The 15351-nt window shown below is 51.4% G+C and overlaps 8 protein-coding genes across 8 annotated transcripts; 4 read left to right on the forward strand and 4 right to left on the reverse strand.

The window, feature by feature from the left end:
- Positions 1-55: 55 nt before the first annotated feature.
- Positions 56-1206, forward strand: ALTATR162_LOCUS1990 (uncharacterized protein; the record flags this gene model as incomplete). Its single annotated transcript, XM_043309592.1, has 2 exons — positions 56-283; positions 334-1206. The coding sequence occupies 2 exons, from the start codon at positions 56-58 to the stop codon at positions 1204-1206; spliced, it is 1101 nt and encodes a 366-aa protein (XP_043165527.1).
- A 286-nt stretch (positions 1207-1492) lies between these two features.
- ALTATR162_LOCUS1991 (uncharacterized protein) lies at positions 1493-3247 on the reverse strand (the record flags this gene model as incomplete). Its single annotated transcript, XM_043309593.1, has 1 exon — positions 1493-3247. One exon carries the CDS (start codon positions 3245-3247, stop codon positions 1493-1495), a length of 1755 nt encoding a protein of 584 aa, XP_043165528.1.
- A 461-nt stretch (positions 3248-3708) lies between these two features.
- ALTATR162_LOCUS1992 (uncharacterized protein) lies at positions 3709-4671 on the reverse strand (the record flags this gene model as incomplete). Its single annotated transcript, XM_043309594.1, has 1 exon — positions 3709-4671. One exon carries the CDS (start codon positions 4669-4671, stop codon positions 3709-3711), a length of 963 nt encoding a protein of 320 aa, XP_043165529.1.
- Positions 4672-5502: 831 nt separating this feature from the next.
- Positions 5503-7749, forward strand: ALTATR162_LOCUS1993 (uncharacterized protein; the record flags this gene model as incomplete). The annotated part of the gene is made up of 3 exons (XM_043309595.1): positions 5503-5527; positions 5582-5651; positions 5724-7749. 3 exons carry the CDS (start codon positions 5503-5505, stop codon positions 7747-7749), a joined length of 2121 nt encoding a protein of 706 aa, XP_043165530.1.
- A 199-nt stretch (positions 7750-7948) lies between these two features.
- Positions 7949-8518, reverse strand: ALTATR162_LOCUS1994 (uncharacterized protein; the record flags this gene model as incomplete). Its single annotated transcript, XM_043309596.1, has 3 exons — positions 7949-8029; positions 8084-8359; positions 8414-8518. The coding sequence occupies 3 exons, from the start codon at positions 8516-8518 to the stop codon at positions 7949-7951; spliced, it is 462 nt and encodes a 153-aa protein (XP_043165531.1).
- Positions 8519-9118: 600 nt separating this feature from the next.
- On the forward strand, positions 9119-10232 carry ALTATR162_LOCUS1995 (uncharacterized protein; the record flags this gene model as incomplete). The annotated part of the gene is made up of 3 exons (XM_043309597.1): positions 9119-9465; positions 9522-9981; positions 10032-10232. 3 exons carry the CDS (start codon positions 9119-9121, stop codon positions 10230-10232), a joined length of 1008 nt encoding a protein of 335 aa, XP_043165532.1.
- A 172-nt stretch (positions 10233-10404) lies between these two features.
- On the reverse strand, positions 10405-11100 carry ALTATR162_LOCUS1996 (uncharacterized protein; the record flags this gene model as incomplete). The annotated part of the gene is made up of 1 exon (XM_043309598.1): positions 10405-11100. One exon carries the CDS (start codon positions 11098-11100, stop codon positions 10405-10407), a length of 696 nt encoding a protein of 231 aa, XP_043165533.1.
- Positions 11101-13389: 2289 nt separating this feature from the next.
- On the forward strand, positions 13390-14435 carry ALTATR162_LOCUS1997 (uncharacterized protein; the record flags this gene model as incomplete). The annotated part of the gene is made up of 3 exons (XM_043309599.1): positions 13390-13677; positions 13812-14011; positions 14120-14435. 3 exons carry the CDS (start codon positions 13390-13392, stop codon positions 14433-14435), a joined length of 804 nt encoding a protein of 267 aa, XP_043165534.1.
- Positions 14436-15351: the final 916 nt, after the last annotated feature.

Consider the following 15351-nt stretch of genomic DNA (forward strand, 5'->3'; position numbering starts at 1 on the left):
AAACGAAAATGCAGTAGATGCAACCAAAGTAAGGACAATCGGTAGCATTTGAAACATGTACGTCGATCTTGAGAGCGTTCCTAATCTTCTTGTAGCTATCCAACAGCTCACAAAGGGTCTGCAAAGAGCTCTGCTCTACCGGGAAAAACATCCCTTCACACCAGACATATTTCCCCAGGAATGGCCATCAATGTTTGTTTACTACGAGGACGGGAGAACAGATTGCCAGCCGTGCACGACAGCATGCCAGTACCACTCAGCGGCAGTCGACCGCACCACAAAGGTGAGCTCAACAGAGCCCATGCTTTTAGTTACGAACTTAATTTTCGTTAGTGCTGGATGTGTTGCGGAAAGCATGTCTCTGAGGCCACGCCATGTAGCAGTTCCCTTGTTCATGTGATGCGCGAATACCGACCAGGTGAGCTCGATCGCTTGCATCAGCTCCAGGAGACTCCTCATTTTCACCCGAATCGTGCTACGACTGTCAAATTTGCCGTCGCGATCGATTGTGAGATGGGCACAGCTAGGAATGGAGACTCAGAGCTTATTCGTTTAAGCGCTGTCGATTACTTGACTGGGGAAGTACTCATCAATAACCTAGTCAAGCCGGATCAGCCAATGCTACATCTCAATACTAAGTGGTCGGGCGTTACTTTCGACCAATTAAATGAAGCCGTGAGAAAAAAGACTACGTTGAAAGGGAAGGCTGGGGCAAGGAAGCAGCTGTGGAAGTTCGTGGGGCCAGACACGTTCCTGGTTGGACATAGCGTTCACAATGATCTGAAAGCATTGAAGTGGATACATACACGGGTTGTAGACTCCTACGTGGTAGAGAACAAAGTCATCCAGGAGAAGAAGGCAATCGAAGCAAGGGAGAAGGAAGTCAATGGAGCGGCGGCGGAAAAGATGGAGGAACGTCTTCTAGAGAGTACAGAGCTAGCGGACAATCACCAGTCTGCCCTACCGACCGATAATCAGATGATGGAGAACCCAACTACCGTCACTAATGGTGAACCCAAGAAGAGAAAGACCAAGGGCACAGGCGATTTGGCGTTGAAGACACTGCTGAAGAAGTACCTTGACACTGATATCCAGAATAGAGGCAATAAAGGTCATGATAGCTTGGAAGATGCGACTGCAGCGAGGGATCTGGTGCATTGGATGGTTATGCGTAGACTCCAGGAGAATTATAGCGGGATGGTTTAGCGGAAATGGTTGTGCGTTTCTATCCCTCGTACGTAGTGTCATGTTCACAGTGATAAATATCATGATAAGTACCCACATGAATCCCTGAGACTGTCTCGAGGTGAAGGGAAACTCCACGATAACGCGTTACGCCTCCTCACCGTCACCGTGGGTGACAGTGGAAAAGCCTCAATACACAACAAACGCACACTTTGGAAACATCTTCAGCGTCATAACCTCCTACTTTCTATCGAAGGTACCCTCCCATACTATCGTCTTTTGATCTCTGCATCGACATGCCACACTGCTAGAGAAAACCCTTCACCATCTTCATCCTTACCTCCGTATCTTCCAGCAAACCTCGATAGTCTTCCGGACCATAGCTGCTCACACACTCTCTTACGCCACCGCCTTTCCTCCGCTCCTGCATGCCTAGATCCCTCAGTAATGTGTCGAAGTAAGGCAGAGTATCAAAGACAAGGTCAGGTAACGTATGCCCGTAGCTCATTGCGCCTCGTAGTACGCAGTATTGCGTGTTACGGTATGTCTCTTCGAGTGTTTTAGTGGGTGAGGAGGGGATGGGCAAGGTACCGTCGAGATAGGCGGTGATCCAGAGACTTTGGATGTACGCGTTGGGGAAGGCGCCAAGACAGAGAAGTGCGCCTGCGAACGCGATGTTGCGATCTCCCATGGCTTTTGGTGGGATCATGAAGCGGTGCAGGCGATACGGCTGGGCGTCTGTAGAAGGCTGTTGGGCGTAGCGAAGGGAAGGGTCGGGGTGGTAGACACGGCTTGTATCCCTTTCTTTCAGATACGGGAATTCGGTGTATAGAGTCTCTTCTGACCTCTTTATGAGAGCTGCTTCTTCCGGCGTCGGTGGAAGTGTAGTTGGCAAGCCCAGGTCTTTCTCCAGCTCTCGAGGTTCGAAACGGAACGTGTATCCCTTCTGCCATCCCGTTGCGCATACCACTGCATCCGTCTCCAATACCTGTCCTGACTTAAGTATGACCTGTCGCTCTCCATGCAGACTGGCAATCTCATCCACGATAACATTGATTCTCCCCTCTTTGACCATGTCAAAGAAGTTGTTTGGGTAGTTGTGAATCGATAGTGCATTGCCGACTTCGAAAGCGCCCCTCCATGGGCGTAATTTCTTGGTCTCAGGATGCTTATCCATCCCATTCAGCGCGATAGCGTCTTCCCCAAGTATATTCCAGAAAGCACCCACTACCATCCTTCCGAGCCGCGTACGATGGAAGAAGGAGCGTAGCCAGCCTTCTATGCCCGTCGTAGGCGCCCACGGGCAAGGAGACAGAAAGCCAAAGAAGCGTGTATGTACCAGTTTCTCTAGCCACAATCCCAATGGTGTGACGTGACTGGGTGTCATCCATACGGGGCCGTTACCATCGGGACGTACAAGTATGGTTGCTGTTGCAGAAGGCTGACTAGCGCACACGTACGCTACATCCCATGCAGACTTTCCAGATCCCACAATGACGGTATGCTTGCCCGGCTTCGCGATGACCGGATAATGTTCCGGGAAGTCTGCAGTATGAATGACTAATGGTCGAAAATTTGTCGATGTTTGATAATCCGGTAGTAGCGGCTTGTTCGTGTTGCCTACCGCGATAACCAATTTGTTCGCTTTGATTTCAATCCCCTTCTTGTCCAGCACGGTCGGTATACAACGCAGTACCCATCCTTCCCCATCGTTATCCTTCTCGATGACATCAACGACTGTTCGACCTCTGAAGAACTTCTCTATGTCGGCCCATTTCGTGAATGCACATAGGTAGTCGAACATCCTCGCAGCAGGTACATGTTCTCCCCTCTTCACCTTGAACCTCTTCTCATCCATAGGGAAGTCAGGATGTTCGTACATGCCCCACAAATTGTTAGTCCGAAGACCAGGAAAGACGCGATGTGGTGCCCATGGTCCGCCGACGGAGGATGCAGAGTCTAGAATAAGAATTTTGGCTGAAGGGTGCAGGCGGTGGTATGTGTGAGCAGTTGTAAGACCATAGATACCCGCGCCTATGATTACAAGATCTGCTTCTTCCATTGTGAGAAGGCGGGGTACCTCTTAGGTACTTGAGGAAGTTACGACACGATTACGTTTGGCTATTTTGATGGAGGTCTATAGGTGACGAGCACGAGGAAACCGTGGCAGATAAAGCAGATTCTACTTATCCTATCAATCTGGCAGCTTGAGCCGTGACAGGGATAACGGGAGGCCCTATGCTTTGAATTAGGGAAAACAAGCGAGACCTGTCGCGCCTGTGCCGTCCTTCCAGCAATGACTATCAATTGGCCCTTCACTTCTGAATTATTGGTTCGAGAGATTTTCTAAGACACCGGCTCTGGTTGCTCATGTGTATAGCCGTGTCTATAAGGTGGTCATCATCTTCTTTAACAATTATCAGTCCTCATCAATACATGCATCACGAGGTAACATAGGGTGTAACGGGGCGCAGTACAGTCCAGCGGCATTCGCGAAAACAGAAATGACAATACCCTCCAGCATCATAGCTTTGCCTTCACAGAGCCTACACCAGCCTTGACTTGCACGGCGCCTGACGCATCGGTGTCGACCATGACTACCACACCCTCCGAAGCTGTTTCGCCTGACTTCAGTACTATCTCCTGACAGTCTTCGTTACCAACTTCATTCGCAAATTGTACGACCACGAAGTCAATTGGTCGGTCTCCGATTACGATCATGGGTGCATGCCATGTCCCAGCCCCATATGTCACTGCTTGACTTCCGTTTGCAACGAAGGCACGAAGATTCTTGAGGTCTGGCAAGCCAGGACCCTTTGGACGTGCCGACGGATGAAGTCGTGAGAACTGGCTCTGGGAAGGTGCGGTCTCGTTCGAGTACGGGCTCGGTCTCGCTCGCGCAAAAATGTCCATGACACTTCTCTTCCGTTCAACATGCGGTGTAGGGTATGGTGGCGCTCTGCCCGTGTGTCGCCTTGATGCGCTTGCCGGCAGTGTAGGAGCAACTATGACGAGGTACTGTGTATGTCTTTCCTGCTGCGACAGGCCCATGGGTATAAATGTTTGCGTGGTGAATGGATGCCTTTCGAGAATGGTAACGTCCAGCAGTTGCTTATGAAAGTCTTCGCATCCTTCCTCGTCCTCATCCAAGTCCAAATCTCCCCACGAGCTAGGCATGCTCATGCTCGGCTCGTGTGGCCGGAGATTCCGCGGAGAGCAAACAAACATGTTCATTACCGCCTTGGCAGGTTTCTTGCTCGGGGCAAGGCTATACAGGTTCGACATATGCGTGACATCGAGGTACTTGGTAGCGGACCCCTGATTGGCCGCGACAGCGTCGGGTGGTGGTATGCGATTGGGGATGGGCAGCTTCGCTGACGGCGATGTTGTTGGGTTCTCGATGACAGTACCGAACTGCGAGAAGGCAGTTGGAGTCAGAAGCTCCATTGGTATTCGAATCGAAGGAGCGGGCATCGAGGTCGGCATCTTTGCGGCACGACGTCCAAAGAGACGTTGACGGAAGCTACGATGGGTTTGTGGAGTTGAGATGGAGCTCGGGCGCTACTGGTGCGATAACGATAAGACATGGATGGTATGCTGGTGCATCAACACAACTCAGTTCTGCGCAACGTCTGTGAGAGAATCATGCTGGCAATTTTGAATATCGATGCAGATGAACAAGACTAGAGCGAGACAATATTCATTCATGATGTTGTCAAACTCCGGTTGATGATACGTATGTGAAGTAACGGCTAGGTAAAGCTGGTTGCAGATCATTGAATCTCGAATCCTTCTGTGCAGACGGCATAAGATGGGTCTAGATTGCAGTGACGTCGATACAGTCAGAAAGAAAGCTGAGAAGAAGATGCGTAGGACTTGATGACTTCACAGCTGTTCCATTTCATTCTCCTGTTCGACCATGTGCTGGTGAGGCTGATGTCACAGTCAGCCAACGCCAGCGGCCCGCATTTTCCCCGAGCACTAGCGCGCGTGCCCACGGTTTTCTTTCTCGACTCTCTCCATCGCCCTCACTACGCTCGTCACACGGTCACCCTTCAATTCTCTGACGCGTGTTCCTCCTCCCCTCTACGATCCACCCGTTGCCGCTGCGTGCGCCCAAAGTCTGCCCTTGGCCTACAAAGTCTCAGAAACTACGTCACACTCGAACCCATACCCACACACCCGACGTGTTCCTGTCTTAGCCTTACTCATCGCCAACCCACAAAACCGAGCTCAGCAGTTGAGCCAGACTTCGCGACCACCAGCACCTTGCCCCACGCCCACTTGTACAACTTCCTGTGACTTTGACTAGTTATCATGGCTGTTCCCACACAGTTGGCTTGTATGCTCGCTCTAGACGGTCGCCATTGAGGAAGCACGCTAACAATATTCGCAGACCGTTCCGCCAAGGGCATCGGGATCTTCAACGCTGCCCCAGTGTATGAGGCTCTTCCAGGATTCGTTCGGTGAGTGCTTCCATTATGCCACGAGCTCTCGCGCATCTCCATTTCTAATTCTGACGCTAACTTGCGCAATAGACCCGAAGGCAACCTTCGCTGCTGCTGTTACTCGCCCGACAGCAAGTACTTCGCATGGGCAACACCTGAACAGGTTTCGGTGATTGACGCCTCAGTCGGCCACGTCATTACTACACTCCCTACACCGAACGTCTACGAGCTCGGCTTCTCCCCACTCGGTACATACCTTATTACATGGCAGCGCCCGTCCAAGGATGAAGACGGAAACGCAGTGAAGAACCTCAGGGTTTGGAAGACGCTTTCCGACGAAGCTGAAGATGATGGATCGCGGGCAGTCATCGGCGAATATGTCCAGAAGAACCAGAGTGGATGGAACCTGCAGTATACCTCCGACGAGAAGTATTGCGCGCGCGTTGTAACAAACGAGGTGCAATTCTTCCAGTCGAGCGATTTGCGCAACCCTTGGAACAAACTCCGTGTGGAAGGAGTGACCGACATGATGCTCGCTCCAGGCAAGAACCATTCAGTTGCCGTTTTTGTACCGGAGCGTAAGGGCATGCCCGCTGCTGTCAAGGTCTTCCAAGTACCTCAATTTAGCCAGCCGGTATCCCAGAAGACTTTCTTCAAGGGCGACAAGGTCCAACTCAAGTGGAACGATCTCGGCACCAGCTTGATTGTCCTGGCACAGACCGAGGTTGACAAGTCGAACAAGAGTTACTACGGTGAGACCAACATGTACATCCTCAGCGCCAATGGCACCTTCGATTCGCGCATCCAGCTAGACAAGGAGGGCCCTATTCACGACGTATCCTGGTCGCCAAACTCGAAGGAGTTTGGTGTCACCTATGGCTACATGCCTGCGAAGACTACTATCTTCAACCAGCGCGCAGTTGCACAACACAGCTTTGACCTAGGCCCACGCAACACTATTCTTTTCAGTCCACACGGTCGTTTCGTCATCGTTGCCGGTTTTGGTAATCTGGCTGGAGATATGGACATCTACGATCTTGAGAAGAATTTCGCCAAGGTCTGCCACGTTAAGACCTCCAACTCGACCTATTGCGAGTGGAGCCCAGACGGGCAGCATATTCTTACTGCAACCACTAGTCCGCGTCTTCGCGTTGACAACGGTATCCGCATCTACCACGTCAGTGGTGGTCTCATGTACAACGAGGACATGGCCGAACTCTATCACGTCGTTTGGCGCCCTCAACCAACCTCGATGTACCCACTAACTGACCCCTTGACTACTATACCGACGCCGCATCCATCCGCAGTAGCCTATCTGAGTACCCAAAAGACGCCATCGAAGCCTGCAGGTGCTTACCGCCCTCCCGGAGCGCGTGGAACCGCCACTCCTTTGCACTTCAAACGTGAAGATGAAGGAGGCGCAGCCTATGCCAACACTGGTATCTCGTCGACAAACGTCGGCTTCGCCAACGGATTCGGCAAGCCGCGCCGGCGTGAGGTGCCCGGAGCGGAGGCTGTTGATACTCTTCCACCTGGTGCTGCCCCTGGCGGTGGTGTCAGCCTTACTGGCGCTCAGGATGGCGATGGAGAGCTCTCCAAGGCAGCCTTGAAGAACAAGAAGAAGCGGGAGGCCAAGAAGGCCCGTGAAGCCGCTGACAAGGCTGCTGGGCTCGGTGCCGATGGTATCAACCCATCTAACGGAGCTGGACGTAGCCCGGAACGTCGCCAGCGTAGCCGCAGCAAGGGCGGATATGAGCAACAGGGGCGAAGCGCTAGCCAGCACCGCAATTTCGGCAACAGCCCCAACCGTCAGGCCCGCCAGGACGGAAGCCAGCGCCAAAACCCCGCGCAGCAGCGTCAGCAAGCTCCAGCACAGGCTCCTCATCCAATTCAGACAGAGAGTCAGGGTCCTCCTCCCGACCTTACCGTCACCAGCCCAGGTGACGGCAACCCTCAAGACAAGAAGATCAGGGGTTTGCTGAAGAAGATGCGCGCCATTGACGAGCTGAAGATGCGTCAGGCTGGTGGAGAGAAGCTAGAGGACACTCAGGTCAAGAAGATCAGCACCGAGAAGCAGATCAAGAAGGAACTAGATGCCTTGGGCTACAGCGGTTAGAGAGTACTTCAGCAGTCTGTGAGTCAATTTGGGTCTGACCTTCACAACTTGTCGTACACTATATGAGATGAACAATCAAGTCATGTATTTCCTTTTCCATTCATTCATGTTCTCGTGATCAGGCTTATGGCCTTGCGTGGTAGTACCCTAATGTCCAATACTCAGTGAAAGATTGATGGGCACATCATGCATGTTGCTCCTAGTGCGAGGCATGTCCGCCCTGTGTGCCCAACTCGGAAGCAAGCTCACTGCCCTTTTTGAATGTGCCGTCGGGGTTGCGCTACAAGCAACACTTTAGTTACGAACTCGTCAAATGTTCTTCGAAATAACTTACTCCGCTGTCGTTGCTTGAGGTCTGAGCACCGGACTCGTTAGAGGAGCCGTGGGAAGCATGACCGCCCTGAGCACCAAGTTTGCTGGCGACATCGGAGCCCTTGGTGAACGTGCCATCTGGGTTGCGGCCTTGCTCGCTGCTGTTGGAGGTGGTGTCTGTAGCGCCGTGAGAAGCATGGCCACCTTGAGCCCCCAACTCCTTTGCCAAATCAGAACCTTTGGTAAAGGTACCGTCGGGGTTGCGGTCAGCGTTGCCGCTGCTGCCAGTAGAGGTAGACTTGACAAAATTCAGTCACTATACGTGAGCGTGAAGGTACTTGATGCAGCTTACGTCGTTGTTACCAGAGCCGTGAGAAGCGTGACCGCCCTTGGCGGCAATTTCCTTCAGCTCATCCTTTGGCAAGTTCGCAAAGTTTGAAGGGTTGGAAGAAGCCATTGTTGATATTGATAATTGCTTGGTGTTTGTTGGAGATGAAGAGATTGAGTTAATATAAAGGTGAGTAGAATTGGTCGTGAAGTGAGGAAGAAGACGATGATGATGAAGCACGTCTGTTTATATCCCTCTTACTTGTACGCGCTCCTGTTTCCTTCCCTAGACAACACCACGTCACAAATGCGGGCAGCAAGCCGGCATAAGGCCACAGTCCCACCTCAGGACATGTTGGTGCAGATCATACATCCGTTCACATCTGATTTGCCAGAAAATTGGTCATCGTGATGAGAAAGCCACTGGAGCCTGCTTGTATCCTTGTGTAGTGTTGTGGATTGTGTCAGGATGAGCTGTGATGTCATTCCACGTGACCAAACGCGTCGCGCGAACTCACGTGTCACTGACATACGCGACAGCCAATCAAAGTGGGTCAGCGGAAATTACCAGTCATCTTCGACGTCACGTCCGACGCGAATATCTGGGGCTGGGAGGGTCCTTGCAACTATCCACGATACTGACACGACTATCTGTAGTTCTCTTACTATTATCGTCGCTACGCCACGCTTTCCCTCTGACTCCATATTCACATCGACTGACATTGCAATCATGAGTCTAAAGCGTAAAGCAGCGACAGCGGCCACCGACGCGTCCAAAAAGCCCAAGCAGAATGGCAGCATTACCGCCTTCTTTGGCGCGCCAAAACCCAATCCCAATTCGCCAGCTAAACAAAGTGCTGCGGCTGCAAAGTTCGACAAAGATGCATGGGTTGCCAAACTCACAGACGAGCAGAAGGAGCTTCTGCAACTTGAGCTAGACACGCTACACGAGAGCTGGCTGCCGCATGTCAAGGATGTGCTGCTTACTCCACAGTTCCTCGAATTGAAGAGATTCTTGAAGAAAGAGCTGGATAGTGGGAAGACTGTATACCCGCCGATGCAGGACGTGTACTCATGGTACGGCCTCTCATTATCCTAAATTGATGCTTGAGAAGGAGACTGATGCTGAATAGGTCGCGTCATACACCCCTCAACACCGTCAAAGTCGTCATCACAGGCCAAGACCCTTACCACGGTCCTAACCAAGCTCACGGCCTCTGCTTTTCCATCCGTCCACCGAACCCTGCGCCCCCGTCACTCCAGAATATCTACAAGGCCCTGAAGAAGGAGTACCCAGACTACAAGCCACCCCCAAACAGGGGCGGTCTTCTAACGCCATGGGCTGACCGTGGTGTTCTGCTCATCAACACTTGCCTTACTGTCCGTCGTGGTGAAGCAAACTCACATTCAGGCAAAGGCTGGGAGCTTCTCATGCAAAAGGTCATTGATACTGTTGCGAAGGTACGGACAAATGGTGTCGTCTTTCTGGCTTGGGGCTCGCCGGCACAGCAAAGGACCAAGGGCATACCGGTTGACAAGCACCTCGTGTTGAAGAGCGTGCATCCCAGCCCACTGAGTGCCGCGAGGGGTTTCGTAAGTTTCGCAATCCGCCTTGACAAAACTAAAGTACTAACAAGATGCAGTTCGATGCTGGTCATTTCAGGAAGTGCAATGCATGGTTGGAGCAGCGTTATGGCAAAGATGGCGGCATTGACTGGGACCTGAACGTTGATACCCAAAAAACTGAGCCTGAAAAGACTGAGCCCAAAAAGATTGAGGTCGAAAAGATTGAGGCCGAAAAGACTGAGCCCGAAAAGACTGAGTCTGAAAAGACTGAGCTGTAGCTAACTTGGTTTTCGTTTTCGAACTTCTTGGGGTCCTGGGTCTGGCGCACGGCGTGGCTTAAAAATCTCTGCTTTAAAATCTTTATCCAAGTGCGGGCATGGGAACGTGATTAAGCTCATTACAAAGATGGCAACTATTTTAAGAGTTAATTTCAATTCGTATATCCTCGCCTTAGTCTTCTGCTCTCCCCGAAGCCCAAAGCATCCCCCTCTTCACCTGTCCTACGAACCAACCGTCCTCGTACGCTTCATCAAAATGCCCCAACGCCGTAAAGAATACCCTTCCACCCTCGAATTCCTGACACCATACCAACGGATGGTCATCTCCATGTTTTCCCCCACTAAACGTCTTCGGGTCTCCCCTGAGTAAGATCTGCAGGTTCTTGTTCTCCCTAGGGTGCGTGTGGAAATTATACCATTCGTCCTTCCAGCCCTCACGCCCACCGCAGCATTTCATGATTTGATGTTCTTGAGAAGAGTTCTCGGGTAGGATAGTGCCAGCTTCAGGGTCAGGATGCATATCAAAACTCGCCCCGATCAATCCCCTGTAATATTCATTTCCCTGCATGGCTGCGGCCGCACCATGAATAGCTATGATACCGCCCCCATTTCGTACCCAGGTCCTCAAGGCGTCTAATTGGGAAGGTGTGAATATCTCGTCGCCGATATTCTGGAGGAGGACAATGACGTGGTATTGGGCTAGGGATGAGGACGTGAATAGCGAGGCATCTTCACTAGCTGTGACATGGAAGAGTTTCGTGCTGTTGGCCAGATTGTGGAACATATGTATACCAGCTGGGATGGAATCGTGGCGGTAGCCGGTAGTCTTACTAAAGACAAGGACATTGAGGGGTGTAGTGCTAGCCATGTCGATAGCAGTGTTCTGACGTGTTCGCGGTGATGCGCGTAAGACTTGTGTTTATCTTGGAAAGTTGTACTGGAGCAACAGAAAGCGGTAGTTCATGAAGATATATACTACAGAGCAAGCATACTGAAATAGGCTGATTTGCTATTAAACCCGGTACATGACGTCATGTATATCAACACTGTTGTAAGATACCCTCTACACGACAGTCGTGCTGCTTGTTGTGTAACACACAACTGCATGGATTCGAACATTTCCAGTAACTTGAAATTAAACTCTTGCTCAGAAGCCTATCTGGGACCGTGAAATTTTGGAACACCGTTGAGAGACAGAGATCCTAAGGGAGACTCTTTATCCTTGAAGCTTATACCTATCACGTATCTTCCGAGCATAATGGTCAACACAGCTTCTGGCTCTCCTGTTGAAGTCTATGGAAACCGAACATCGTCGTTCAAACTCAGCAAGATTGCCTGCACCCAATGCGTTCGACCGTTTTCTCTTCGAGTGCGGAAACCCAGTAACATGTTACTTTCCTTGGAGACGTGCTGCTGTCCTCTGTGATGACCCATCTGATTATCGGTAGGTCGCAGCCGGGTCACAGGTTCCTGAGCTCGTAGACAGCTCCTGCACTAGAACACTAGACTCCACTCGAATTGTCGTGCTGATACTAGTGTCTCCAGCATTTGTGATTGGTTTCTGTGAACAAGGAAGAAGTAAGGATACCCAAAAGAAGAGACGAGAGGAAGGAGCGAAGCGTTTGCATTCTGTCGATCTTCATGTTGGAGTGCGGTCAAGGCAAACTGTGGTATCAAGCGCAGCTAACCAACACTATGGTATGGTAAGTGGTATACACCGGTAGTGCTGGTGCTTCTCAGTCGCCACGGTGAACTGCTGTTGGTTCGGACTGGATCCCTGCAAACGATCACATGAAGAAGGGTCAGCGCTGCTAGCTCAGGGTTCGAGCGGCGACGCACTACAGCACATCGCGATCTGATTGACGGGCGTTCTCCTTGAGCGTGTATGGTGATGTGCGGAGTGTTGGCTTCGTCGGTTGCAAGCAGCAATGTCAGCTGGAAGAAAGCGATGCGGTGCTAGTTCCAAGGTTCACCCATTTTTCGAAGACCAGGGCAGACACACCTCGCTCAGTCCTGTCAACGGTAAATACCGCAGTGGGGTGAGATTCTTGCCACCTACTATTAGCAGGCCTCTCTCCGTTCGATTAGTGTGGTCACGAAATTCGCCTCCACACACATATGGTGTTTTGGCAACCACAAAGTGTCTCTGACGAACGTGCAGGGGCCGGCCCGCATGCCAAGCTGTACCCACCAACAGTAACTGCCTTTTCAGGATAGGCTTACTTTAAGAACAATACTTCCACGCCAACCATCTGCTATCTCGCATATATCTCACCCACGACCGTAATATAAACTGAATCCTGATATAGCTTGGCGAACAGTCTATGTAGAAGACTACCACCGTCATACGCCTTGATCGATCACGTTCGTAGTCGCCTGTGCTAATCAGTGCTAGATCTTATCGCTGTCTGTCGTCGTCTCACTGGACGGCGCGCATGATAGGTACTATGTAGCTCTCCGTTCAGGATTTTGATCCTAGCGAAGCTTTACGAAGATCATTCGGGAGTGGCCGTAAGCATGAAAGTAGAAGCAGGGGACTCATTCCTTGACGGCGGCAGATTGCTCCCGAAGTCGTCTGCCAAACACGTCTCGGGGATGTCTTCTCATTTGATCTCGATGCCACAAGAAACTCACCAACGATGCTATGGGGAATCAGCCACTAACGCCCGAACTCGCCAAGATACCTCCTAGGGCCGGAGACACTACTTTACTCTATCAACGGTAAGATAGCGTGCTACAAGAGCTTCCCGTTTCGCGATGAACACGAGGTCTCTGAGGTATCCAGAATTATACAGCAGATAAGCAGCATTGTACAGATGACTTGCATGAAGAGTGCTAGGCCGTAGAAGGAAATTGAAACATTAACAGTGCCAATCACCGCTCTGCCCAGCCTTTTCCATTCTACATGTGGAAGGACCATCGGATTTCCCCTGTTCTAGTGGTCTTGGGGCGTTGAGCTCACCCAGACCGCAGAACGAAGGGGTGGCAAGGTTGTTGTACACTCCCAAAACAAAATCGCAGGACTGTAGAAGGACGAATCGAGTACAAATAGAAGGCGGTTCGCCTCCCATTCTCAGGCCAGTCCTCACCAGAGAACCAGCAGTCTTTCGCTTCCAGCTTCAGTCCCGCCATCGCTTTCCAGCCAGCTTCATTCAAGATGCAGATCAAAGACCTCATCACCATCCTCGCAATCCCTGCTGTGGTGCTCTCAGCAGCTATCCCTCAGGATCCCACTGAGATCCCCGACTGGGAGAATGGCAGCCAGGAAGACATTGTCGGTGGATCAGCCGCCAGCGCTGGCGAATTCCCCTTCATCGTCTCTCTCCAGCGCGGTGGAAGCCACTTCTGTGGTGGAACACTTCTCAACGCCAACACTGTCCTCACGGCTGCTCACTGCGCGGTCGGACAGACAGCATCCAGCCTTACGATCCGCGCCGGCTCCCTGGTAAGTAACCAATTTCTGTATATTTCCATCATGCTTCATAATCCCACTCCAAGATTGGAGTGTCCTTTGAGCACTTATAGGTTCTCGCAAAATCTCCAAGAAAAGAAACATTTAGGCTAACAAGCTGAAATCAGAGCCGTACTTCAGGTGGTGTTACCGCCCGCGTCTCATCCATCAGGGTCAACCCTGGCTATGTTGCATCCGCCTATAACGGTGACCTTGCTATCTTGAAGCTTGCCACCTCCATCCCGACGAGCTCCACCATCTCGTACGCTGTGCTCCCCGCGTCGGGATCAGACCCTGCTGCAGGAACTACGCTCACTGTTGCTGGCTGGTAAGTCTCACAACCCCTTCCAGAGTACAGAAGATCTGTTTATCTTCGAATGCATTCTTCAACACCAACTCTTCTTCTTCACAAACCCATGGCTAACCTTCACTCCAGGGGTACTACTTCATCAGGTGGCCAATCGCTCCCCACCAACCTTCTCAAGGTTGACGTCCCTGTCGTCTCTCGCAGCTCTTGCCAGGCTTCGTACGGCACATCGGCTGTCACTACTCAAATGTTCTGCGCTGGTCTGGCTCAGGGTGGTAAGGATTCTTGCCAGGGTGACTCTGGCGGCCCTATCGTCAACAAGGCCACCAAGGTCCTCCTCGGTGCCGTTTCCTGGGGTAATGGTTGCGCTGCGCCCAACGCACCTGGTGTCTACGCCAACATTGGTCAGGCTACGCTTCGTAGCTTCGTTGCCGCCAACTTGTAAGGGGCGCAACACTTACGGAGTTGAGGGAAGAATGGAGGCTGGAAATGGTGGGAATGACCGGAGCACAAAATGGAGTGATGGCCAATGGCGGACTTGTATAGCTATCATACAGCTAGATAAAACATCACATCGCTCGCTATACTTCCTTCGTTGTTTTGCTCCCCATGTACCAACGATAACACAAGAGTGTATCTACACCCTCAATCTTCTCAGGCGGAAAGCGATGGGATAGAAGCTTCCTAATAGTCTGCAGGTATGCTCACGATGAGGTTCGAAGTAGTCATGCTAAGGAGATGCAGGCCAATGATATAGTATGTACCTTGGTGGACACTACGCAAGTGGATGCGAGCAAGTCTTTGCTTCTAGTCAGAAAACACGCATTTGGGTACCTGCCGTCGTCTCAGGTTAGTTCGAAGCCATTTGTGTGAAAAATCCGTTTACAGTTTCTTTAAGAATGTTAGTAGCATGGATACAAAATATGTCAGCATGGAAACCAGCCTGGAAGAGATGGAATGAAGTGAATCGCAACGAATCACCGACCGGGTGTCATTACCGGCTCGATACATGCCCAAGCGTTTTGTTGACCCAGCTACTCCATTCATGTCGATGTGTGGAATGCACACTTTCGATCGTGTTGCTTGGAAAGAGAAAGGCGGGGGAAGGGCCGAGGTCAGCCCAACTGCTCTAGCCCTTCTTGGAACGACAGGCGTCATCACCTCTTTCCTCATCTACTTATGCGCCTTTATCCTCGATAGCCACATCGTGAGGTCCCAAATTTGTGATACCATGGCTTCGCGACTACTCGAACTTCCACGAGAGATCCGAGATCTTATCTATGATTACGTCCTTTTACGCGATGTGATTCCGATCCAATGTGCAGCCGTCCTATTGGAGGCCACAGCTAGCCGCAGCCCTG

Source organism: Alternaria atra (genome assembly GCF_907166805.1).
Source record: "Alternaria atra isolate CS162 genome assembly, contig: 21, whole genome shotgun sequence".
NCBI classification, from domain to species: Eukaryota; Fungi; Ascomycota; class Dothideomycetes; order Pleosporales; family Pleosporaceae; genus Alternaria; species Alternaria atra.